Here is a 24,810-nt window from a genome sequence, read left to right as displayed (position 1 = left end):
AACTGATTTAGGAGCGCTGAGGGTTATTTTTATCCCTTCAGCAGGGGATGTCACTAGTGATGCAGACACTAACGGCAGCTAAATGTACTCATACCCAACACTGATTCAATGTCTGTGTTGCTGATGAGACAGACTAAGGCTTATCTTGTACAGCATCAGCTATTTTTCTCCATGCATAGGGACAAAGGGCAATCCACACGCGCACACACGCATGCACGCAGAATGTGAGGCAATGTGTCCTGAGGGACAAAGTTTCAAAGAGAATGTGAAAGTAGTTATAGTGTTTGTGGAAGACATGTAGCGACTTACAAGCTCTGCTGCTTCTCTCTTGGCGTTGTAGGTGTCCAGGTGTTCCTGCAACTCCAGCACACTAAACTTCAGAGTCTCCAACAGTCCACAAGAGACCAGCTACAACAGCAAGACAGGACACCACATACATTAACCCACAACACCATCCAATACATACACTGTACATGACAGAGAAATATCTACAGTGTGACACACAGACACCAAGGAATATGCATAACATGCAGCACTACTTTTTAAAATAATACATGAGTCACTGCAACTCAATATTGTATTTTTATCAGTTTGATCAAAATGAGTGTAGACAACCATGCAGAACAGCCTCACCGTCTCAGCATCCAGCAGCACAGTGGGGCACTGCGAGCGAGACGTCATGACTTCCAGGGAGCTGAGGAACTGATTACCCATTCGCTGGAGCCTTTCTCCGAGAAAGCGAACAGATGAATGTGTGATAGAGCCAAATTTCCTCTGAATGCTCTGTAATAAACAATGTGGAATAAAAAAAAAAGACAAGACAAAAAACCTTGCTTAGAATGCTGTCACACAAACCAAAACTATTCAAGAAAAAGCATTTTGAAGGCATTTACCTGAAAGAGTCTGGAGAACACGTGGAAGGTGTAAACAGCAGAGGAGCCATCTGTATCTGACAACATCTGGTTGACATGGCAACGCCAAGCATCTTCCTCATTGTCATAGGCAACAGGCTGGAATGCTGCCAGGATGGCAGAGAGGAAGGGCGAAGGGGGCGGAGAGGCCTGAATCTCTGGGAAGCAGTCTGCGTCACCTTCATCTTGACTGAAACACACATACACACACACACACAAAGGGGCCAATAAGCTACGATCCGAACATGTTCGACACAGCCCTACGTCTTCTTTACTGAAGGACAAATGTAAACACAAACACGCTCACCCTCACTCGCTGCAAGTAAACATCCGCACATTGCTGGAACTCTGACTCCCTCACTGCAGATTTTGCTGCAGTATATTGAGAGCTCTAATCTACTGCAGTGCTCTAGCACAACAACATCATCTGAGCTATTAGCATTTTAGCATCATGCAACCATTTCCCTCTCACACACAGATACTCACAGGCCTGTAGGACCAAACAGCCTGAAGAAGCAGACAGAATATAAGTATCTAAAGCCTGCGCTGCCGAGCGCTGTAGCGGACACAGTCTCTGTCCTCATCCTCACCCCAACTATCGCTTCTCTTTCCCTTAATCTCTCCCCTTGTCTGCAGCTCGACTGTGCTGCAACTGCTAACAGCACTAGCGCACTGCACTCCCAGGACTGCAGAGAGCATCTACACACACCGACACATATACACACTTTTGCAAAAACAGAGCCAGCTCCCAGCCTCACAGGGGTAGCACATTGCCAAGTTGTTTTTGTCTTGCTCTCTCCCACTCACATAAATCCTCATACATAGAGTAACACTAAACTGGTTAGCGTCCCGCTGTTTTCAGACAATCTCTCAGAGTGCAGCCCACTAACACGCTTGCCTATCAATCATGCATGGCTTAACTAAGTGAAAGACCTCGAGTACAGTGATGTGTGCTAGTAAGAGGCTAAGTGAGTCACTGTGTGTGTGTGTGTGTGTGTGTGTGTGTGTGTGTGTGTGTGTGTGTGTGTGTGTGTGTGTGTATATGTTTGTTCGGTGTAGACTTAAACCCTGAATTTATAACGGTCCTCCAGTCAGAATTGGCCCACCTTGAAGAGGGAAGGCTTAAATGTGGATTGGAGCCAACCTGCCCTGGCCCACCTTCATAGCTCCAAACATGGGAGCCATGCCAGGGAAGAAATCACCCATCAGACCATCTCAAAAGTATTCATCTCACAGAGCCCAGTCTAGCCACATACTGTATCCATATACCTTCACAAGAAGCCACAACCAAACTATCGTTTTACAAACAGATATGACTTTTTATCACAATAAAAACATTGTTCATTGAAATGGCAAGCTTTTACATGATCACTTTCAATCAACAAATCGGAGTTCCAATGCATCGTAGCATTGTAGACATTGCTTTGTGATGTGGCACTGCTGCTTGTTTCCCGTGATGCTTCGTAAGCCTGATATTGTATTTCATTAAAATGTAATAACTTCTTCTGATGTCAGTGGAGGCGCTCTTTATTTCAGGCGAGGCTGTGATAAGACTTCTCATTTTCAGCATTCGCTTTCATCTTTGTACATGGTTATCTAGTAGTGCTAGTATGTTATGAGATCTTTGCATCTGAATTGTTAAAGGCTCTGAACAGCCACACAGATGTTTTCAGTTAATCTGGTTGATTTGACCTCTTCTTAGGACTGTGTGGGTGTGGACAGTCTACTGTGACTGATCTTCCTGAATCTTGTGTTAGCTTTTATTTACCTGCTGAGGCAGGACAAATTACACCTTTATCATTCTTAGTGGTAGATGGAGATTTGTGACCTCATAAATACCCATCAAAGCCCCGCCCACCTTCAACTCAGGCAGAGCTCTGATCAACCAGAATAACTAAAATAACCTGTATGGGTGTTCAGAGGCTTTGAGAATAAGAAAATACATAAAATAAATACAATTATATAAATGGTGATGCATATATCTTGTTTTGGTTGGGGTACTGGCTCAGCATAAACACAAGTCATATGGGATGATACACCAAAGGGTCACATCTGTTTTTGGTGGGTCCCAGCAGTCCATATGCATGTTAAATACCCAGAGACCAATATTAATTTGTCATTTAACAGGTTGCAAAATGATTTATGCAGATGGAGTAGGCAATCTTCATGGCATGCTGCATGCCTTCACATTCTTTGTTGATCCAAAACAATCCACTTACCTGGACATGCCTGAGAAGTCCGCCTCCTCCTCCTCACAGCGTTCATCCAGCTCCTTCAGGGCCTGTGTTACATCTTCCTCCCACCCAGAGCCACAGGTGCTATCTGGGTCTGGATCTGTATCAGGCTTTGTCTCTTGTGGCACAGGCAGCGGCAGAGATAGAGGCAGCACTGTTTGGGATTCCTCCTCACAGAGGGACCCCGGTGGGGTGTCTATGGCCGGCGGGGGAGGGGGGGCTGGATCCTGGTCTTCCTGAGGATCCTGGGTCTCCTGGGTTTCCTGAGCATCCTGAGGATCCTGTGAGTCTGGGAGGTCACACAGCTCTGATGGGTCAGAGGGCAGAGGGGGGGCACTGCAAAACCCCGTGTCCTCACTCACGCTGCTGCTGAGCTCGTCCACTGCTGTCATGCTTACAGCGTCCTGTAACACAAGCCAAAAGGGGGCACTCAGGTGCGGTTTGGCAGATGATACCACATAGGAACACATTCTATGTTACAATCTTTTTTTTCTACAGTTAGATTGCCTGGTTGTCATGACAACAGAGGCCCCTGATATAAATTCGAGAACATAGATTTACTGCTGAGTATCTATTATAGGTTGAATTAGGATGGCTATAGCCTATACTTAACACACATTAGCTTAAATTATACTAAAGGGACTTTAATGTCAGCACTTTTTACGAGGTTCACTTCCTTTGAGATTGCTCTTTGTCGCTCTATAAGCTAACATCTCTCAAGAGAATTTAAAAGAGAAAGAAAAGAATCAATAAACAGAAGGCGATAGAAATATATCACTGGGATTCCATTAAAAACTTGACCCCAATGCCAATAAAGTAGAAGCATCGCGGTGAAACGACAGGGAATGAGAGTTCAGAACAGCGGATAAATTTACTGTACAAGCTCTGACGCATGTTACATTTGTATAGACTGATTTATGACCTGCACTCCATAAATACACATTAATGACAGATGGTATTAGTGACATTTCAGATTCACCAAACAGCAGCAATCAACAGTGAACATACACTAAGTAAGGGAACAAATTAAAAACCACGACAGGATATAATATAAATAAAAAAACTGTTAGTGTCTGAGAAAGACACAGGAAACGCCAGATAAACTCCATATGTAAACATGTTGATGTAAAGCACGTACATGGAGGAGGGGTATGTTGGGAGGTGGCACAGAGGAAGGGTTCTAATTAAGAGCACTTGTTGTTGTTTTTTTAAAGTCGAATACATTAAGAAAACGGAGTGTGGCAGACAGCCAGTACATCACAGAGGCAGCAGCTATATTACAGAAAGCTTTTAGAAGTGGTCATGACCATGCGGGGGGGAATGAGTAAGAGTATTGATGGTTTTATCTAGGGCTCATTACACTAAGAGCCGGGGCTGTGATGTGGGAGATGTCCTTGAGATGATATTAAGGCCATTGGCTAGATACAGTTCCCAGAAAGTTACATTCAGTTCTGTGTATAAATCACAGTCACTGAGGGGAAGGAACAACCAGCTGCAATAAATATCTATGAGCCAGAACTATTCTTATATCCTTATATTTAAAAAGGTAAAAGATTGGGCCATTTAACTTAAATTCTAACTAAATGCAAATCAAGACAACATAATATACTCACCGTTGTTAGTGTAAGTGATATATGTCAGTAGCAGAAGATAGCAAAGCTTTTCATCACAAGTCAGGCTATGGCATGTTAATATGGAGGCAAATTAAAGGGGTTGAAGGCATTTTTAAAGTTAACACACCACTTGTAATGGACTTATACTCACACATGCTTCTGCTGAAGATAAAGGAGCTGGAGTCCATTTCACAAGTTTTTAATGGAGGATTTAGTTGAAATGGTCAGTTGCTGTGTTATTGGAGGCGAGCAGTGACAGCTAACCTGAGGTGAGTTTTGTTTTCATCTCTCCCCAAATCACACAAACAAGCAAGCAAGCCCCACCAGATAACGATTAACCACATATAGAATTAAAAAGAAGCAAGGGCTAGCCTTCGGCACCCATACCCAGAGCAAAGCAACAAAGCAAGCGGCAGTAGGATTTAGAAGCAGCAACAGCAGCGCACATCGTCTTCACCTGGCAGCAGGCAGACACGGTTATAGAACCAGCCCTTTTACCCCCCATCCAAACCTGTCTCAATGGCAGACAGCCCTTGAAGTACAGCAAAAGCAGGTAAAGGTTGAACAGAAAGAAAAAGGCGAGCTAGAAAGCACCCGAGCACGACAGTTTATTGGCACCCCCGATTGATCGCACCTCAGGCAGCTGGCTGCTGGCGCTGTCTGAGTGGGCCCTCTCCAACATGGGGCTATCCAGGCGAGTATGGGAAGGCAGAGAAGGCAGGACAGTCGCCTCCTCAGTCAGGGCACTGCTGGACGATTCTTGAGACTGCTGCAACGAGTCCACATGGTTGGATGCGGTGTCATCGGTGGCAGAGTCACTATTAAGCTGGAATAGTAGAACATATTTGACTGGTTAGCTCCTCTGCTGAGACACAGTATTAACACAATACAGATCGTATTATTTGTAGGGCTGGGTATCGGTATCTACTGAAATAACCCAGTACCAAGTAGTATTGAAACATCTGCAGTCAAATTATACATGCATACAATCCCATTTGGACCCAGTTTTAGAAAGAAAAAAAAAAGGTACTAAGTGACATACCCATGTTTCTGTATCAAGCAGAGCATGACATTTAGTCATTTTAGTCTTCCATTCAATTAATCCAACACTTTAAAGTAGCTTCAGGCAAAATTAAGTTCATTCCAGTATCAATAACAGTAATTACCGTGTATACTACACTAAATTATTTCAGAATTCTGTTTAAACACACATACATAAATGTTGCATGCTCATTTTGCTAGTGGTACAGAGTAATACTGGAGGACCGCAAACATTTTTGGGGCAAATATCCACCAGAGGCAAAAGCTCATTCTCTCACCGTGCACTACCAAGACCAAGAAGAGCAGAAGAAGAGAGGAAGAAAATAGCCTCAGACTGAGGCAAAGCATTTATATTAATAGCGTTATTATTGACAGCTTTGGATAAGACCTTTTTGCAAAGCAAAACAAAGTAAAGAAGTTAGAAGACAAGCGCCTACAAATGCAAAGGGACATGCTGATATTCTGAAACACCTGTCGTATTTTATACTTGAATTACATTTTATTTGATTCTAAAAAAAAAGTCTCTTCTCTTGTGAATAAAATAATCATTTCGGGGATTTACCTTGAGTCAATGTGTACTTAACTAACTGATGTGAGTTTTCCTAAACTGTACTTACCTATGGGAAACACTAAAAACAAATATGAGAAGGGATAACAGCATTAAGTCAGGGGAGGGACTGGGCTGAGGGTTTGAAGAGGGCATCTACCACCAGCGAAGAAGCAAGCATCTAGCCCTTGTCCACACCAGCAGCAGTCCAGCTCGACACACACACACACACACACACACACACACACACACACACACACACACACACACACACACACACACACACACACACACACACACACACACACACACACACACACACACACACACACACACACACACACACACACACACACACACACACACACACACACACACACACACACACACACACACACACACACACACACACACACACACACACACACACACACACACGCGCACACACGCACATTCACACGCACATTCACACGCACAGGCACACACCATGCCAGCGGGCTGTGTGAGGAGCATGGTGGGTGGTTGGATTGGGGGGGACCCTAACTAGAGTGAGACTTACAAGGCCAGAGCGGGTGAGTATCTGGCTAGCGCTCAGTACCTCCTCCTCAGATGACTCATCCGTGTCCTCGTGGTTGGTGAGGTTGAGGCTTGGCGTGCTGCCCGCGTACTGGCACTCCTGCAAAGACGGCGTGTCCCCTTTGTCCATGCTCTCCAGGGAGCGACGTCGCACCCCCCAGTTGAAGTTATCCATGCTCTCCCCCTGCAGGACAGCCAGGACAACAGCAGTGAGACACAGTGCACACAATAGTAGGGTCCAGGGCAGATTTTGCAACACAAGGAAACAAAGCCAAACACAAACACATGATGTATATTAATTTACCATTCCACAACATAGAACAAACAAAACAAAAAAGTACACAAATGCATAAGAGGGTGAGAGGATTTTTCTCCACATGTTGGGATGGTAAATGAAGCAATGTTCTATAACTATAAAACAATAGGGTTCACAACCACAGGGACACAATTTCAAATCAAAGAGCAGTACAGCACTTTATTTGGTGACAACACAGAGAGACAGCAAGGGCACTGCAGAGAACGCCATCTCTAAGAAGCTTTCTGGCCCACAGACTTACCTGCAACTCCTTGTGGCAAGAGAAGAGAAGGAATAAGTATGTTAGTAGACTTAAGATAGTTACAAAACACAGAAATGTTTCTACTAGGGTAGTCACGACAAACAAGACACAAGTTGGGAAAAAAAAGACATTAATGTTGTTAATCTGGAAAACACAACTGCATGAAAAGTAGTGATTAACAGTAACTGAATGGAATATGCAACTACTTGAGAGAAAGTGAAAATTGTGACTTTCTTTATGTTTTTAATATATTGTAAACTTACTTCGACACCATTACTCTCACTATCTCTTTATAAAAAATATTTTTTTTCTGACTGACAGACAACCCTCGTTAACTTATCATTTACTGTTAACTGACATTCAGGCAATGGAGTCCCAGTGCACCCGTTTGGGAGGCTCAGACACGTTCAGCGTCCACAGAGAACGGCAGACTTGCACTGTTTGCGCAGCCACGATGTTGGCTGCATTCTCACAGACATAAGCAGACCTTTTCCGAGTATGGAACCACTTGCGTATCCACGGACAGCTCTACTGATCGTGCCTGTCTCCACTGCATCAATTAGTTCAGCTGCAAGGTTGTCAGATGTGTGTCTGCCTGGCCTACTGTGTGTAGGGTGGTCAGTCCTCATTGATATACTGTATATAATAACTATAATAATTATAACTATTTTTTATTAAAGATAGTGCGATAGTACTAACCCTTGTTGCTGCTCATGGGGGAATTGTTGGGTCTCTGTAAATCCTTACTAAGTCATAGAGTGCGGTCTTTACCGACTATATGTAAAGTGTCTTGAAATAATCTTTTGTTATGATGTGGCACTGTAAATAAAATTGAATTGAATATAGTGGCATGTCAATTTCTGTGTAATAATATTGTTTTTAACTGTTTGTCTGACAGTATAAATCGTTAATGGTAAACAGATGTTTTGTTTCATAATGAGAATAACTTCATATGGGGCTTCTTCACCTTGACACACACAAACAAGCCTTGTTGTCAGTGTGAGTCAAACTTTTCATTTCTCACCTCAGCATCCTCCAACTCCACGTCTAAGAAGTCAAAGTCCTTGAAGACACCAAACTGCTGCTCACTGCCCGTGTCTTCTCCCAGCACCTCCTCTTCTCTGACCACCTCCTCCACTGTGGGTATAAGACTGGTCTGCTGGTCTGCAGAGTCCAGATCCTCATTGGAAGAGAACACCACCTGTAGACAAAGGTAAGAAGGAGACTCTTTGTTGTCAAACAGTAAAATACAATTGTTGTATGTCCATCGAAAACTATTCAAACAAATATGAAATCAAAATCAACAGCAAAAAAAGGAAAAAGGCAATATACTGTAGTGTTATCAGTATCCTTAACAGTGGTTTCACAGAGACCTTGTCAGAGGCTTTAGAGTAGGAGAGGAGTCTTACAGATGGATTTTTGGGAATGCCAGACTCCGGGCCACATAAAGACAGGACATTCATCAGCCTCTCCCTGGTTCTTCTCTGTAACAGAAACACAATGAGATGAGAAAACTTGCCTCAGAGCGTTTTATTATCTATACAACATACCGTATGACACACTCAGTGCTTTGTGTACAGCGACACAGAGTGAAATAACTCACCAAGTAACACGCGCTTCATGTAGCTAACATTAAGCTTTATATTCCTGTTACAAGTAATGTGTTTTGACAAAGTAATTGATTAAAATCAATGTGTTTATATGCTTGGTTGGGTTCAAAACACAGACACTCTGATAAAATCAAAAATATGGTATGTGCGTTTTGTTCCACTTCAGTGTGAGACCCGCTGCTGTAAATGTAACCAGTATTGGCTGTACAATAAAAATAAAATATGGCTAAGAGGTGGATCTGGTGCAGCTTCATGTTGAGCCAGGTGCATTTTATTACACCAGTTTTTATGTGATTTTCAATTTATGCTTAAAAAAAACCTGAGTGGAAATAATAAAAATTCTGAAAAGACTTGTGCCCTTAATCTCGCCTCGCTGCGCCCTCTTCTTCTGTAGTGGTATAACGGCATCTGGCTGGATTATTAAAGCTAACCTACTGCTTATCTTGATGAACCAACACCTAATATTTGCATAACAGCAGTTGATGGAAACAGAAAACAACATTTTCTTTTTTTTCTTTCTTTCTGCTATATTTGGATAAAAACCTGGCTACTGCTACCTGGTTTGAATTAGTTCATGGTGCTGGATGTCGTGCGTCTGTTAGAGTAGTTACCTGAGAGAGTTGAGGCCTCTTCCAGCTTACTGGCACCAGACCATTGGAGTTGGAGCCGGATGATGTCGAGGAGGTACTCCGAGTTACAGCAATCACCTGAGGCTTTCCATTCCGTCCTGCTGCAGTACGCTGGTCACCATATTTATGCCCTATGATTGGTGTCTATAGAGTAAAAATGATGCCAGTTAGCAATAAAATACCACAGAGTATATCATTTGATTGAAAACACTGAATTAAGTTTGCTGCAGAAAAACTAGAGTGGGAGGACACTGACCTCTGAGATGTCAAAGTGGAAGTCTAGAGTTTTTCCCGGTAGCTCCTTTGAAGAGTTGTTGAATATGCGAGTAAAGGCGATTTCTGGGGAGCCGCATGATTCGGTGCTATAAGAGCGCTGCACATCGTCCGGAACAACGAGGCTGGCTGAGCGAGACACCACCAGCTTCAGAATGTTTTGAGCCTCCTTCCAATGTGGGCTCTGGAAAAAAACAAGCGCAGAACCACAATGATTCCATTGTGAGATATCAGGCTGTGTAGGTGTTTGCGGAGAAATAATGTATATGAATGGACATATTTTCCCTCAGAAGGCCAAACCATCCCCTACCCACAGCAGCTATCAGCCCCTCAATCTCTGAGGCCATTTGTACTTTGTAGCATTTTCTTTATTGTATGGTCTACAGTTTGGTAATGTCAGCCTTAAAAGCCACAGTGCACACCAATGCACATTCAGAAGTTTACTGTATACGCACAAACACAATGACTTCTACAAAAGGCAACGGTGCTACTGTAGTAAGCAAGTACAGATTCGGCCTCAGGCAATAATGGCATAAGAGCCGTTGCATGCAGTTGTGAGTGAGTAGCATATTGTGCCATGGGCCAGGGCTGGTAAAAGGCTCCCATACAGAGCTGCAGCTGCATCTAAGAGGTCTCTAAACAATGACCCTGTGAGATATCCTTTTTCTTATTCTCAGTTGTGCTACTACCTCTTGACTAGATCATCCGAGTACTCATGTGTGGTCCTGAGTGAATAAGGTGAGAATCTGCTCATGTCTCATCAGCTGTGCCTTTTGCATTTTCCATTTTGTGTTTGTAAATTAATGGTGTATTGGGTGTCACAAGATGCGCTAGCTCAAATAGTCACCAGTTTAGGTTACGGTGATAACTTTGGTTCTCTGAATGAATACAGCATGTAACATTTTATATTAATTGAGAGCTGTTCAAACAGATTGGATATTATACAATTTCAAACAGTTTAAAGTATAAATAATTACATAAATAATAAATAAATACTGTATTCAAGTTAATTAAACCGGTTTGCATGTAGATGTCTTGTCGTAGGCCATTATTATGGAAAAACACATTGTGATCAATTGTCAGTGCACTCCCAAAGTTCTTTATGCACTGCAAATTTTTCACCTTAGCCCTGACATATAGAAAACTGCATCCAAACGGTGCATGGGTGAAGTTCTCATCCACCAATGCAGAGGACCAGGGTTCAATTCCTGGTGCTGCTAATTGCACAAAATAATGTAACCAATTAAAAACAAGAAATACTAAATCAATTAAACCTATAAAGTCCCTGAGTAAATAAGAATAAGTAATAACTTCTAAAGAGTAACTTACACTGAATGCAATATTGAGTATATTAAAGTGTGGTGAAGGCTCACCTGAACATATTTGCCAATGATCTTCATGATCTCCAGGTTGAACTGTTTGACAGGGGCTGCTGAAAGGTCGATATGACTCAGCAGGCTGTAGATTATCTGCAGCAAAGACTGCTGCATGCTGGGAAGGCCCTTCTCTAGCAACTGGATGGACAGAGATGAACACATTACCAGTTTGATCATGCCATATGTGACCCAACAGCAACAAGTTTGCAATCTTCATCTTACGTACCTCAGCCAAGTAAGTGACCAGGTTCAAGGTTATCTCAGCAAAGGCATCGTGGAGATAGCGACACACCACGTTGATCCAGTTGCTGCAGTCGCGGGAATAGCTGTGCGTGCTGTACAGGCTCATCATGTGGGCCAGGTTGGAGAGTGTGGCCGACTTCTCCTCAGCGCACACCTTGGCTATCTTATCAGCTGTCTCCTTACAGAAAGGAGTGGGGCTGTCAAAGTGCTGGATGAGATGTGGTAGGAGGCACAGGATATTCAAAGGAAAACCTGCATGTCACATGAAAACAGTGAACACAAATAGTCAAACAATCAGCACAGATGTCTAAAGCAATTACTGATATTAATACAACCGATAACAGCAATGTCAGCATTGGTATTTTAGATTGGAGTTTAGCCTTTTCCTAAACACATTAGTGATCAGCACATGAAAGCAAATTATGGAACCAAATAAAAAATTAAATCCATAATCAAGTCAGCAGTAGGTATATTCTCAGTAAGACACACTTACCTGCCACTTGTGAAGGGTCTACCAGTGTATGTCTGGAGACACTGATGAGCTTGCTAAGCAGGTGGATGGTGAGCTCCTGAGTAGAAGCAGAGGTGAAGCCCTTCAGGAAGAGCTGCAGCAGACCAGGGAAGCTGTACCACTTCAGCTTGGCCTGGACCTTCTCCAGACGTTCCCGGCTGTCTACACGATCCAGAGGCAGCTGGCCAAGCAGCTTGTTAAGTAGCCGCAGGGCCAGCAGATACTCAAACTCATAGTCCGACTCGAGCAACGAGGCGGCGATCCAGAACACAGTGGCCATCAGATTCGAAGGGTCCACGGGGGGGATGGCGTCCCCTCCTGGACCCCCTCCCCCACCAAGTGATGATAAGCTCCGGGTGCGTGCCAGGTTCCCATGGCTACCACCAAGTCGGTCAGCTATGTCTAAGGTGTTACTCCTACGTCTGTCAGCTTTTCGTTCAGACATCAGGCTGGCGCGAAGAGAGTTGCTGCGAGTGTGAGCATTATGGAACAGACCGCCACTGTTCAGGTTCAGCTGGCCAGTGCTTTTCCTGTTGGCAGCAAACTTAGGCCCCAACAAGTGATCACGGGCAGAAGTTCTATAAATAAAATCAAAAGGCATTTCATAAATGACCAACATATGTCAGGTGGTATGTGACTGAGATGAGTCAAACATGGTGAAATAAAAAGGTTATCAGTGGGTGGACTTACTGTGCTAAGGCAGTGAGGAGGTCGTAGTTTTTGACTGTGTCTGCTAGCGTGTCAATGCCCGACTCAAGTGTCAAGAGTAGTTCAATGACAAAACCCTAAGGAGAAAATACACCAGAGGTCAGCCAATCAGAAAGAAACTGCTGACTCTGGATACCAGTTAGTCAAAGTGTCCTAAAGCCTTTACACACTGGGGTTGTGACGAATACATGACGCGAAAATGCAAAATATCTTACATCAAAATTATTCGTACTGCTTGGTGCAACACTTTCCCAATGAAAGGTTCGAACAGATTTGCGCCAGCTCTTCAAACGTTACCATAGCAGTATGGACATATTTTAGGATGACGGTGGTACAGTTCAAGGTCCTTCTGAGGATATCATTGCGTCACCTGAGGACCAAATACCGGGATCCTATTGACCCAGAGCAGCGTCTGACAGTCTGTCTGAGCCAAGCTGTTGTATACTTTATGCAACTGTATTTTCTAGAGTTTACTTTAAACAAAATGCTCTGAGTAAATTTGAGTTCCCTCCAATAAAACACCAGTGTATGTGTCTAGGGCCATTATTGTGAAAGTTAAGAATCTGTGTTGTTTTGTAATCCTTATAAACATTTTGTACTATTCCCATTCTGTGCGAGAGTACACAAATAGTATGACAAAAACAACAGTTAGAAAAAAGTTTTTTTCGTGTGAATTTATCGCATGTTTGTTAATACCTTTACTTCATTTACATCTGAATTATTCCTCAACATAGCAGTTGTACTTCCTGTAAAATAAGTGTGGGTCATATTCCATCTGATATAGGGTAGGTTAATCTCCAAGACCAATTCCATCCTTACAATACCAACAAATGTATTAATTAGATCAGAAAGTAAATATGAACTATTGTGCTCTCTGCAATCCTGACTCACCTTCCAAAAGATTGAGCAATACTATCAGGATTAAAGGAGAAGGTGATAGTGTTGTGTGATTACATCAATACAGAGCAGGGCCATGTAACCGTTTTATGTTCTGACCTGAGCCTCCTCTCCTGGGTCTCCTATGGTCTCTACCAGCCGAGAGAGAATGTCAGACAGCGTGGCAAGAGTCAGAGGTTGCTTAAGTGCCCTGAAAATCTGGAACGAGCGGCCAGCGTAGTGGCGAGAAGAGCAAGACAGAGCTGTTTGTAGGGCTACTTCACTCAGCAATGACTCCAGCTGGAAACCTGAAGGGAAGCACATGCACGTAAATAAGATAAAGCTGTCCAAATCATACCTGAAAACCATGAAATGAAGCCACAAGCAGTTATGAATTATACAAACCTGATTGGGAATGTTTGAAGACCGTCGCTACATGTCTGACAAAAACACTCAGCTGGTCTGCGCTTTTAATGTTAGGGTACTTGGGTGACACATCCTCATGGTTCCAGAGTGGGCCCCGTTTTCTACAAGGCAAAAAGCAAACGCATCAGGCAATGTGACAAAGAGATGAGATTACACACCTCAACACATCAGTTGATGTTATCACACCAGGCAAAGGGAGCCAATATGACACCAACACGAAAATCAAAACCATGCAATGTAAAAAAAAAAAAAAATACCCAGTCTTTTCAGACACTGCTGGAGGCATGGAAGCAAATTATTTAACAGAATGAGTAACATGCTGCAAGTGTGATGATACATCTGTATGATTCAAACTGATACATACAAAGCATGTGAGATTAGGTCAAGTTAGTTAGTCACAAGTATTAGTACGTATTTTCATTAAACAGGTTCTTCTCACCTTGAGGTAATGAACTCAATGAGAGCTTTGACCTTTTCGTCCTGTTCAGCAGTTGCATCTACCTCACTGAGGAGTGATGGGGACAGGTGGGACAGAGCAGTTCCCCCTGCCCCAAGACTTATACTGGATGACGTGGAGCTCGTGCTGAGGCCAGAATCCGTCATAGGTGATGGCTGACAATCTGGCAACAACTCTTGAACTCCTATAAGAGTAATTGACATACATATTAGCCGGCTCGGACCGAAGGAACCTTTTCATTGTTCAATGACCCTCCCTTTTAATTGTGTCAGCTCCGCAAGAACAAGGAACCATTGGAGTTCTTAGAATGCTGTTTATAGGGACCTTTTAAGGAAGAAGGTACTCTAACCACTAGCCAGCCGTCCCCTAATTCCCTAGCTAGCCTGCTAATTCCACCATACTTTCATGCTATACCGGTTACAAAAAACTGAGAACAAACAGCGGGCTGGTGGTCAGCAGCAGCGCTGGAAACGGTCCCTCTATCTCACTCCCTGTCGCTAGGAGACTGTTTTGCTGTGATGAGATAACTGTAGTCTGACAGCAGCGAGGATTGAGGCGGAAACACCGTCCAGCTTCCATCACTTCAGCTGTCCTATTGCTGGTGCGAATGCTAACAGCAAAAAGGCCTTGAAGGTCTGTAGTTCTTGGGGGAGCTCCAGAGTGAGCAGTTCCTCTCAGGGGGTCCCCAGAAAAATGTGGTCCAAATATGCCATATGCACTCCGTGGTGTGCTTTGAAGGTATTTCAAGAAAATACTCCTTTGAAATATTTTAACACCAATATACAAATAATATTTATTTATCCTTCAGCAAATATGAACAGATGCTGAAGGTTTCACTTTGTTTCCTCACGTGACAAGCTAAAATTGTGTAGCTTTGATCTAAATTTTATATTTATCATGACACTGCTTTCTAGGCTGGGTCTTTCAAGGGGAATTCTTTCAATGGGACTTTAAAATTAAAACACAATAGACACAGTCTGGACATTTTGTGGCTGGGAAACCTGCATGTGTGTGGGACCTGGTCATTGCTGCCATCCAGTGATCTGCTTTAGCAATACAACAAATGAGTATGAGCAATATTTCTCTTCTACTTCTCCTCCATTTAACAACCAAAGTATTCTTATAGCTGCTAAGGTTCAAAATCCTTTAGTTAAACGCTAAATCTCCTGCCCTGTTCTCTTCTGATTCTGAGCTCCACAGCAAAACTGACCTGTGAGGTTGATCTCTGGAACTACTGGCTTCACAGTCAGGACCCTTGGCTCATTGTAGTCTCTGTTGCGTAACAGCACCATAGCCACAGACTGAATGCTGCTATTTCCACCCTGGACAACGAGCAGGTGAAGCAGTAGACGCTTACAGTGCTCATATACTTCTGGGTGCTGGTGATCAAACCCTGGAGGAAGATAAAGAAGAGGGCGAGAGATTAGATCATGTGACTGCAGCGAGCAGAAGTGTAATGATGTATGAGGTCAGTCAAAGTCATTCCTCTACTAGGTATGTACTTTTTAAATAGTGTACTTTTGAATTTGATCGAGTAAGATATTTGGTTATTCAGGAACAGCAAATGAGAGGCCCCCAAAGATGAAAACTAATTGTGCTCTTGGCAGACACAGGCCTCCACAATACTGACTATTAGAAAGAGAGTTACCTATAAAAATTGCATGTAGCAAGAGATGCAGGTAGGCACCCCACTCCACTTTGACCCCATGGTCCACAATCAGGTCTGTTAGTAAGATGACTGCAATGTTACATCTGAAAAACAGAAACGATAGGTTGACAAGGACGCAAAGAACACAATAGAATAATGTGGAGGAAGAGTAAAGGTGACAAATGTTGAACCTGTGGAGCGGTACACCAGGGGAATTTGTCTCTGGTAGGTAATCCACAAGAGGAGACCAACAGCCTCCTGTGGGAGGGAAGGGAAGAGGCTCCGGCCTGTTGTGATCCATCACTTTCAAACGCCAGTTAGCATAAAGTGGCATGGAGTCACCTGAAGAAAGGAGACCAGAAATGTTGTTTGAAAAACTTTTTGAGTAGTGTTTAGTTTAGTGGTACAAAGAGTTTGCCCTTACTCTTCTCTTCTTCATAGGAGCCTCCGGAGCTGCTGCTGTAACGAGATTCCAGACGGTGATGCTGACGGTTCAGGTTACTGTTCAGACCACTGTAGATGTCCAGGTGGGTGTAACTGCAGAATAGACACGCTTGGTTTTAAAAAGGATAGTGCCAGCATTTATTTTTATTTTTGCCCACAGTGAAAAACTTGAATCTAATCCATTCCATCAGCAAAATCTGTCAATTTAAAGTATCCCCTCTCATAGCCTTCAGTGTCTGAAATGTTTCATCTCAATTTATTCAAATAAATAATCAAGTAGCCATTGTATCGTCAACTGTTTCTATATGGGGGGTTTCATCACACATACAAACTAACAGACAACTTACAGATTTTTTCATTATATTCGCGAATAAGAGGCAATAAGCACAACCACTTTCATTTTTAAATGAAAGTAACTTTCGTTTTGGAGCGAGGCACACATGCTGCCTCCAACTTCAACCTTCAAAGTTTACAGTTTGCCTCATTAACGTTATCGGGTTCCATAGCATCATTGGTATTAAATCAGAAATATTGCAAAAAAAGGCACTTTTGCTTTTCACTGTGAAACCAAATCGTCTGCCATCATCCTGTCAGCCAACTCTCTTTACTCGCCTGAAATCTGACTCTTGCTACTCTGTGCTGCAAACCTGCTTCTGCTACAGGGAGCAGCCACTTTCAGTTTATATTTTTAGCGTCTGTCGTCCAACTTTTATTGACAACACCCCCTTTTTTTAATTTGTTGAAAGTGGGTGTGAAAATCAACTAAATGGGTTTTATTTCTATAAAGAAAAATAACAACCATGGGTAAGTAATGCAATCAGTGTATGCACAGACTACTGCAGCAAGCCTATGACACAAATGGAATAGTGGTGTACCTGTCCTCTATATTAGAGTCTTTGATCTTGCCGTCATGATGACCATCATTTCCTGGCACCATGGTATTGCTGCTGGAGGTTGTTCCTGAGAGGGCAGGCATGAAACATTGACAACGTGGCATTGAAAATGTGATTTAGTATTGAGACATGGCCTAAGCTGTGAACTAGTGCATGCAAACCGCTCATTAACCTGAGGTGACTGGGGGGATCTTGTAACTGGAGGTGATGCGGTAATAGGGGGGGTTGTCCATGTGAGTGACCGCTGAGCTAACAGGATCAGTCAACTCAAGCTCACACATCAACTCCTCCAGCAGCTGCATAGTCTTATCTCTGCCCAAGTAAACCACGACTCGTTTCACCTGAGGACACACACGTAGCACAGTCAGAAACATGAGGGGTAAAAGTGGTGGACACAGAACGCGGGGATACGACAAATACGGTGCGTGATGGAAATATCCTGTGACTCACGTAGGGCAAGAGGCTGGGGTCACTGTTGACTCCTGACATACTGATGAGGAAGTGCAGAATGATTTTTAGGTTCTTAGGCCAGCTGTCTGCTAATGTGGTCCATACGTTCTCTATCTCTGACCAAGCAAACTCATCCCCGTACTGTAAAAAAACAAAATCATTCGATGATCAATTCATTCCAAACCCATCCTGTTCACATACATATGAATATGATGGAGTGCAGACGCTCCATCAACTGTCTCACCTTAGCGGTCATGAACATGAGATTGTTGAGCACCATGGTTGTTGCGCGAGGGGAGCCCCAGCCCTCACCACGGAGCCAGCGTCGGCTGTTGACCATCATGATCTCCCGCTCGTGTGCGTCCTCCTCATCTTCGCCACTGCCACAATCTTCCGGTCGCCGCACGGTTGGTTTGAAATCAACCAGCTCAACATTGTTCATCCAAGGCAGGAGGTAGTGCAACATGACCTGACGACCACCAGGATGTGCCGTCTGGATACGCTGGCTCACCTCTGAAGTGGGGACATTAAGTGGTTGGTTGTTAGTAGAAGATGATTCCTAATTTCACAATGCTACACAATACTCTTCAAGTTAAAATGGCATCATAACATCCACAATACTTGCAAAGTTCTTGCAATTGTTGCACTGAGGTGAAATGACCGATTAATTCTAGCATTAATGGATGGTTGAGGAGTTAAGGTGTATTTTCTTCTTTTGGCCTAGACGTGTCATTATATCACAGTGTAAAGAAAAACACCCACCAGTACATAAGGAACAACACTAAGAGATACATAGGGAGGCTATGAGTGCTTTCACACATAATTTGTTTGGTTCAGTTCAAATCAACGCTGGTGCTTTGCTCAGTTAGTGCAGTTCATTTGTGTGATGATGATGCTCTGGTCATGGGACTAACTTTAGTGGGTGAACTATCAGTCACTCTGTATGACTTCATGTTTACATCTGTTAGTTTGCTTCTGCATCTGTGAGAACATGAACTGAACCACAACTAAAATGCAACAATGTATGTTTTTAAAACAGGTCTACTAGCATTTAAAGTGCTACCAGCACGATCTGAACATCTGCATAATTAAGTGACAGCTTTTGAAAAGCACACAGTAGTGAAAATATTCGATAGAGACTGCTATTCACCTTTTGTAAAAAATGTTTAAAAAAAAACCTGACATCTGCAATATTATGCAGGTACATGGTGTTCGGTTAGTTCTTAAAACAAAAAACCTGCTGTGAAGCTTAGGTGAAAATGCATGTCATCATGGCCAGCTGGGCTTACGTGTGCTATATTGGGCCTTTGGGAAATCTCAGTGTTTTGTCTCACACAGATGCCTGCTGTCTGCCGTAGCTGCTGCTGCACAAAATTGTAATGTAGCAAACCTGAGAAGATGGGCAGCGTGAGCTCTGGGTACGTCCTTGCAAGCTCCTCAGACAGTTGATAGTAAGACACAGAGTAGAGGTGTGGCAGCGGTGAGGGAGGGGTCAAGATACCATCCGTTCGCAGGATCTCCAATTTGTGGGCGTAACGGAAGAGCTTGGGTTCCAGGATCTATTAGTTTCACATAGACAATCACAGCATACATTTAATTCATAATAAAACTGTGTATATCAGTGTTATGTTTAGATGTGTAAAAATGACCATTTGTAAAAAAGAAGACAGAAATTCTGACCTGTAACAGCTGCATGGCCACCTCATAGATGTCCCTGGAAGAGTCAGCCGCCTTGAACAGAATCAGGTTCAGCAGCACCACAGTGTCAAATTGGTAATCCCTAAGAGAAAATATATTTAAAAAAGCAGTATTTGAGTCACAATTCGCTGGCTCCAAAAGGGTCAAACAAACAAGTTCAAGTTGGGAATGTGTAGTACCTGTTGTGAAAGACATTGGCGATGGCCCTGAAACAGCCAGCAGCCACGCGGCGAGAGCCGGTGTAGCAGCGGTCCACAGCCCAAAACATGAGGTTGCTCTGGTCTGGATTCAGCTCCAGCAGCAGCATCACAGCCTCACAACCCAGTTGGTGAACCTTTAGAAGACCAAACAGCAACTGTTAGAAACATGGGTTCACTTCTTTCAATAGTCACTACACAACTCTGCTATTTTCAACCCACTGAAAGCTTAGCTTCTTCTGAATTAGCTTCTCAGCTAATCTAGTATTAATATAGGCACAAAAATGTGCTGCAAATCTCTACCAATATGACCTATGCAATGACAAAAACATTTTACAGCAAGTAAGCAACTCAAAACAGGAGAGTAATAAATTTAAATAAGTTCTTGTTCTTCTGACTGAAACTCACAGTACTTCTGGATACCACTGTGTGGTGCTAGTGTCATGGTGTATGAACCAGTTCTGCATAACTTTTACTTCAGGAGGTCTTACAGCACAGCCAGACTGAACCAATCGCTCCTCGTAAAAAGTATTTATATGATGCTTCGTCTAGCTCTATCAGCAGAGACATTACAGTTATATACTCATCTTGTGTTGATTGCCACCATAACATTCATCCATTGAGATTACCTGCATATTTCATGACCTTGTTAGAGGTTTTATATACTTTGATGAGGTCTGACAGGTTGAAACATGGAAGAGTTGCTTTTGTGTGTAAGCCAATACATCCCAGTTAAACAGGAGTACTTTGCCATTTCTGTTTTTACTTTAGACACGCTATATTACACACATGTTGTTGAGTTTCAAGACTTTTCTTTGGTGATGCACACTCCTACCTCAACCCGATATCCAGTACTGATCAATGTGCCCCGGCCAGACAATCAAAGACAATTTAAGTGATAATCTAAAGGAGGTGTAAGATTTCTCTTACCTTCTTGTCCTGAGAATCCAGGATGTTGTCCAGCCACTTGTAGAGGTAGCCATCAGAGGAAAGGCCAACATTGTCAGCTACAGGTCCACAACACAACACTGCAGACATTGCCTTGAAGATTTAAAAAAGCCATTAGTTATTGGTATTGGTTGTATTATATGCATTAAAAAAGATTTTAACATTTTTATTTTTATTTGCATTGGTGTGTACCTTTAGTGCGCAGTACTGATGGCGGTTGATCTGCATATTTCTGTCACTGTAGCGGTCCAGGGGCGTGAACATGATGCTGAAGGGCCCAGCCCAGTGACTGAACAGCATGAACAGACTGTGTCTCAGTGACTGCTGCGGGAAGATGGTCCTCCTCTGGTGTACTGAGCACAAGTAATAAAATTAATACATAAGACACTTTGGACAGACATTAAGTGCAAATAATCTGTTTTTAACTGACTGGTTAAAATGAGTAGGAGACATACCTGGGACATTCTGAATGATATTGGCCACAAGTGCACTGAAGTGACAGCGGATGTCCTTCAGTGTGTCAGAGTCCTTGTCATTTTCAGCCTCAAGCAACTGCCGGGTCAGATCAACATACTCGAGCAGTGTACTGTTCAGAGAGTGGCTCTCTCCATCTAACCCTCCACTGGCTCTGTTCAAATTTAAGTAACAAAGAAAAACACATTTATTAGGGTTTATAAACCAGTTATATAAAAGTGCAAATTAATTCTGAATCCCATAGTCATCGTTGTGGATTACATACATCTGACTAATGACACCAGCATCAGCCAGCAGCTCAAATATCCGGACCAGCTGGACTCTGAGGATGTCACGACGCCTGCGTCGCTTCATGTTCTGCGGAGAGTAGCATTGTAACTCAGTCTTTTGATAAACACAGAACTGTGACAGAAATCATTCCTAATACCAATGATCGCCACTTACTTCAGGTCTTCTTTCTAGAGCTTCTTTTATGATGGGATTTAGCTCCTCTATCAACTCTCTGAAGGATGAAAAGTAAAAGATCAAGGTGAAAGTATATCAAGGTGTAGCAGGGTACATTAATTATACCACAGGTCATGTCAAGTGTTATTTACCTGAAGGCCACGGGGTTGGTCCTGCCAAGCCCCAACACAAGAGACTCTGTGATGTCCATGCTCTCAGAGCGCATCATTGGAACAATGTGTTTAAAGAGAGAGGAGGGGGACGGAGTACCAACGATCTATTAACACACAGAAAGAGCAATTTTATGGCTGAAACGTAAGAATAATGGAAATGATTAAATTTAGTATCATTGTTAATCGCTGCGATGTTATGTCTGTTCTATGTTTATGGAATATGCAGTCATACTTGAATTGATGCTGGATTGCATTTTCCACACTATGTTCTCAACTTTATAGACATTTTCTATATATTCAAGACTTTTTAAATGTGTGAATGAACTGGAACCTATAGAGGTGCTTCTGACCTTTGAATCATAACTATAGCCGCTGTCCGGTGTGGACGCCAGCGTCTCAGGCGGGGAGCAGCGGACGGAGCCCGAGGTGGAGGATGAGGAACACATAGAGGTGGAGGAGGCGGAGCTACAGCACAGAATCAGGTAGTTCCTCCAGAGGCCGATGTAGGAGTCACTGCTATTCAGACTGTTCAATTTCTTGGCATTGATGGGGCTGCTGAGGGTGGACATAACAGGAAAGGTTAATCACAAAATATCAAAAGAGCAGAAGAATACTGAACTGTGTGCCCAGAGAATAAAGTAGCAGCCTTCTGCCTGCCTCAGTTGTGGCCCTCACATGGGGATGGCATGCCACATCAGCCTTTGTAGTATATATCTTGCGTCAAGCCCATTAAGCTAGTAATATTTGGTACAAAGTGTTCTTTCAACAATTCTAGCACATATTGATATCACAAGATCATCAGCTGGCCCTTGCAAAGTAAGTCTATAAAAACCAGAATGACAGAAAAACACATAATTACATGGATGTACAAACAGACAGAAAACAAAAAGGCTTAATGAAACGTACTTGATGTCAACTTGTGGAGATAGCAGCTGCAGGCGGGTGTAGGCAAACATCCAGGCGTAGTTGAGGGCAGTGGGACAATGTTTGGGCAGGTTCTCCTGCCGCAGGTAGCTGGAGAGGCTTATGACCCAGGGGTCCTGGCCCTGAGTAACATGGGCAAACACCCAGATGTGCGAGGGGCTCACCACATCAAACTGGTGGCTGATGGGAGATGAGCTCCACTCTGCAAGCGTCTGAAGATCAATCCCACTGGGACAGTACAGCAGGTTGGTCTACAGAGATAAACAGAGAGATAAATTGGGTCTCAGAGCATTTGTATGTTGTTTTATGATGCTGTAAATAAGAAAAAGGCATTGATACCTGGTCAGCGCCTGTGAGATGAATGAAGCTCTCCAGCACTGATGCACTTAATCTGTCCATTACATCAATGGCCAATTCCTCATCCCCCTGAAAGATCCAGATAGACAGAAAAAATGTAAGAAAACAGAGTACTTAAAACTCTTACACACATTTGACTGTAATTTGTCAGTCACAATAAAATTGAGTAATTACCTTGCCAATGCCCAGTGCAGTGTGCAGCGCACGGACCTCCTTGAGGACATTGACCGCCAACCTGCGTGTGGCTGGGCGGCAGCTACAAAGCACCACCAGTGCTAAACCCTCCACCACATGCAGCACACTTAACAGAGGAGTACGTTCCAGGGACAGAGAATGGCCGCTGCTTGAGCCCTGTATGTGAAATTTTTTAATTAAAATCAAGGTAAAAAAAAAAAAAGAGAAAAAAGGTTGGGACACAGAATAAATCATAAGACATGAACACAAATATACTATTGCACAAAAATCAGTTAATAAGGCTGAGGCTTCCTTGACCAACCTGTGCATCGTGGCTCTTATTGCTGCTCTGCACTGCCTGCCTCCATTGGCTGATGAGCTGCAGTAGCATCTTGACAGCGTTGTCCAACAAAGTGGGGTGGACATCAGTCACCTCTCGGACGATGAAGTACACAAAGCCTGAGAGAACATCCTCACGCCACTCTGGGAAATCCACCATAAGGGCCTGGAGGGTAGTAAAGGCAAGGCCACGAAGCTCCTCGTCCATGTGGATAGTCAGTCTAGAGAAGGAGAGTGAGCCAACAAGGAGAAAGACATTAGAAGATGTGTGGAAGGCCACCTGAGCTACAATAGAGATTGTGTACTAGTTTATTTGCAATAAGGTTAGAGGAGGGAGAATTACTTGGCTAGAAGCTCTATTAGGTCTTGTCTGCTCATGCCATCTGGTATCAGTCTTGGGATGGCGGCCACACACGTACGGAACAGATCGATCTTTGGCTTCCTCTCTCCCCTGTGGTACAAAAGCTCATGAGAACCCGCTACAGGTCAGAAGTAACACAAAAAGTTAGGATTCCAGCCTGTGGATACATACGTAATCATGTCCTCAGGCTCCTTATTGGACATCTGGACATTGGTCATGCTCATGGAGCGTCCCACTTCCTTGTCCAGGTGTCGCAGGATGCTATCTAAGGCCTTTCTTACTTGTGGGTAGTACAGTGACATGCCTGGAAACACCCAGCAGAGTCATTTCACTCAAAGGAAAAAGAAAAACAACAACAAGACGGATTGTATAAAAACTAAAATGCCTCTACTTGACATTTTTTCCAGAACATTTGAGAATCCAACCTACCTATGACCTTGGCTTCTTCATCAGTAAGGGTGGTGTTTAGGAAGATCTTTTTGACACGCAGGGTGTTGCCAGAGGGCATTATGATCCCAGTCGTAGGCATCGGAGGCTCCCCATCTTTCTGCTGTAGGCTGTCGGCGATCACCAAGAAGGCTCGCAAACCGATATTCATCCTCTGAAAGTGTGGATAGAGGCAGAGGATGGGCGGTATTAGAGAGAGAATCCACCAACACTCAAACAACATCAACATCAGAACTCAAAGTCTTGTCTCT

General features: G+C 43.3%; 1 protein-coding gene across 9 annotated transcripts in view; it reads right to left on the bottom strand.

Annotated features, from left to right (window-relative positions):
- Positions 1-24,810, bottom strand: part of fryl (furry homolog, like) — a 76,506-nt gene that overhangs the window by 8,066 nt on the left and 43,630 nt on the right. For 7 of the 9 annotated variants that reach the window (XM_083911615.1, XM_083911608.1, XM_083911610.1 and 4 more), the window contains 42 exons: positions 24,542-24,713; positions 24,284-24,416; positions 24,095-24,202; positions 23,735-23,972; positions 23,413-23,589; positions 23,221-23,307; positions 22,864-23,132; positions 22,308-22,512; positions 21,937-22,061; positions 21,785-21,842; positions 21,606-21,697; positions 21,322-21,494; positions 21,059-21,219; positions 20,849-20,959; positions 19,901-20,055; positions 19,704-19,803; positions 19,414-19,582; positions 18,268-18,536; positions 18,024-18,164; positions 17,746-17,914; positions 17,556-17,640; positions 16,661-16,773; positions 16,428-16,578; positions 16,237-16,340; positions 15,799-15,981; positions 14,571-14,772; positions 14,111-14,232; positions 13,826-14,013; positions 12,812-12,906; positions 12,104-12,699; positions 11,594-11,862; positions 11,365-11,505; positions 9,975-10,175; positions 9,701-9,862; positions 8,889-8,963; positions 8,504-8,680; positions 6,906-7,106; positions 5,393-5,584; positions 3,131-3,549; positions 894-1,101; positions 634-783; positions 310-408 (listed from right to left, as the gene is read on the bottom strand). In XM_083911615.1, coding sequence (XP_083767741.1) covers positions 310-408; positions 634-783; positions 894-1,101; positions 3,131-3,549; positions 5,393-5,584; positions 6,906-7,106; positions 8,504-8,680; positions 8,889-8,963; positions 9,701-9,862; positions 9,975-10,175; positions 11,365-11,505; positions 11,594-11,862; positions 12,104-12,699; positions 12,812-12,906; positions 13,826-14,013; positions 14,111-14,232; positions 14,571-14,772; positions 15,799-15,981; positions 16,237-16,340; positions 16,428-16,578; positions 16,661-16,773; positions 17,556-17,640; positions 17,746-17,914; positions 18,024-18,164; positions 18,268-18,536; positions 19,414-19,582; positions 19,704-19,803; positions 19,901-20,055; positions 20,849-20,959; positions 21,059-21,219; positions 21,322-21,494; positions 21,606-21,697; positions 21,785-21,842; positions 21,937-22,061; positions 22,308-22,512; positions 22,864-23,132; positions 23,221-23,307; positions 23,413-23,589; positions 23,735-23,972; positions 24,095-24,202; positions 24,284-24,416; positions 24,542-24,713 — 7,245 coding nt within the window. The remainder of the gene's footprint in view (positions 1-309; positions 409-633; positions 784-893; positions 1,102-3,130; positions 3,550-5,392; positions 5,585-6,905; positions 7,107-8,503; positions 8,681-8,888; positions 8,964-9,700; positions 9,863-9,974; positions 10,176-11,364; positions 11,506-11,593; positions 11,863-12,103; positions 12,700-12,811; positions 12,907-13,825; positions 14,014-14,110; positions 14,233-14,570; positions 14,773-15,798; positions 15,982-16,236; positions 16,341-16,427; positions 16,579-16,660; positions 16,774-17,555; positions 17,641-17,745; positions 17,915-18,023; positions 18,165-18,267; positions 18,537-19,413; positions 19,583-19,703; positions 19,804-19,900; positions 20,056-20,848; positions 20,960-21,058; positions 21,220-21,321; positions 21,495-21,605; positions 21,698-21,784; positions 21,843-21,936; positions 22,062-22,307; positions 22,513-22,863; positions 23,133-23,220; positions 23,308-23,412; positions 23,590-23,734; positions 23,973-24,094; positions 24,203-24,283; positions 24,417-24,541; positions 24,714-24,810) is intronic. The other 2 variants (XM_083911611.1, XM_083911609.1) reach the window with 2 other exon arrangements.

Source organism: Echiichthys vipera (genome assembly GCF_963691815.1).
Source record: "Echiichthys vipera genome assembly, chromosome: 3".
Classification (NCBI taxonomy): domain Eukaryota; kingdom Metazoa; phylum Chordata; class Actinopteri; order Perciformes; family Trachinidae; genus Echiichthys; species Echiichthys vipera.
The sequence above is the reverse complement of the archived record's forward strand: the minus strand, read 5'-3'. Positions and strand labels throughout refer to the sequence as shown.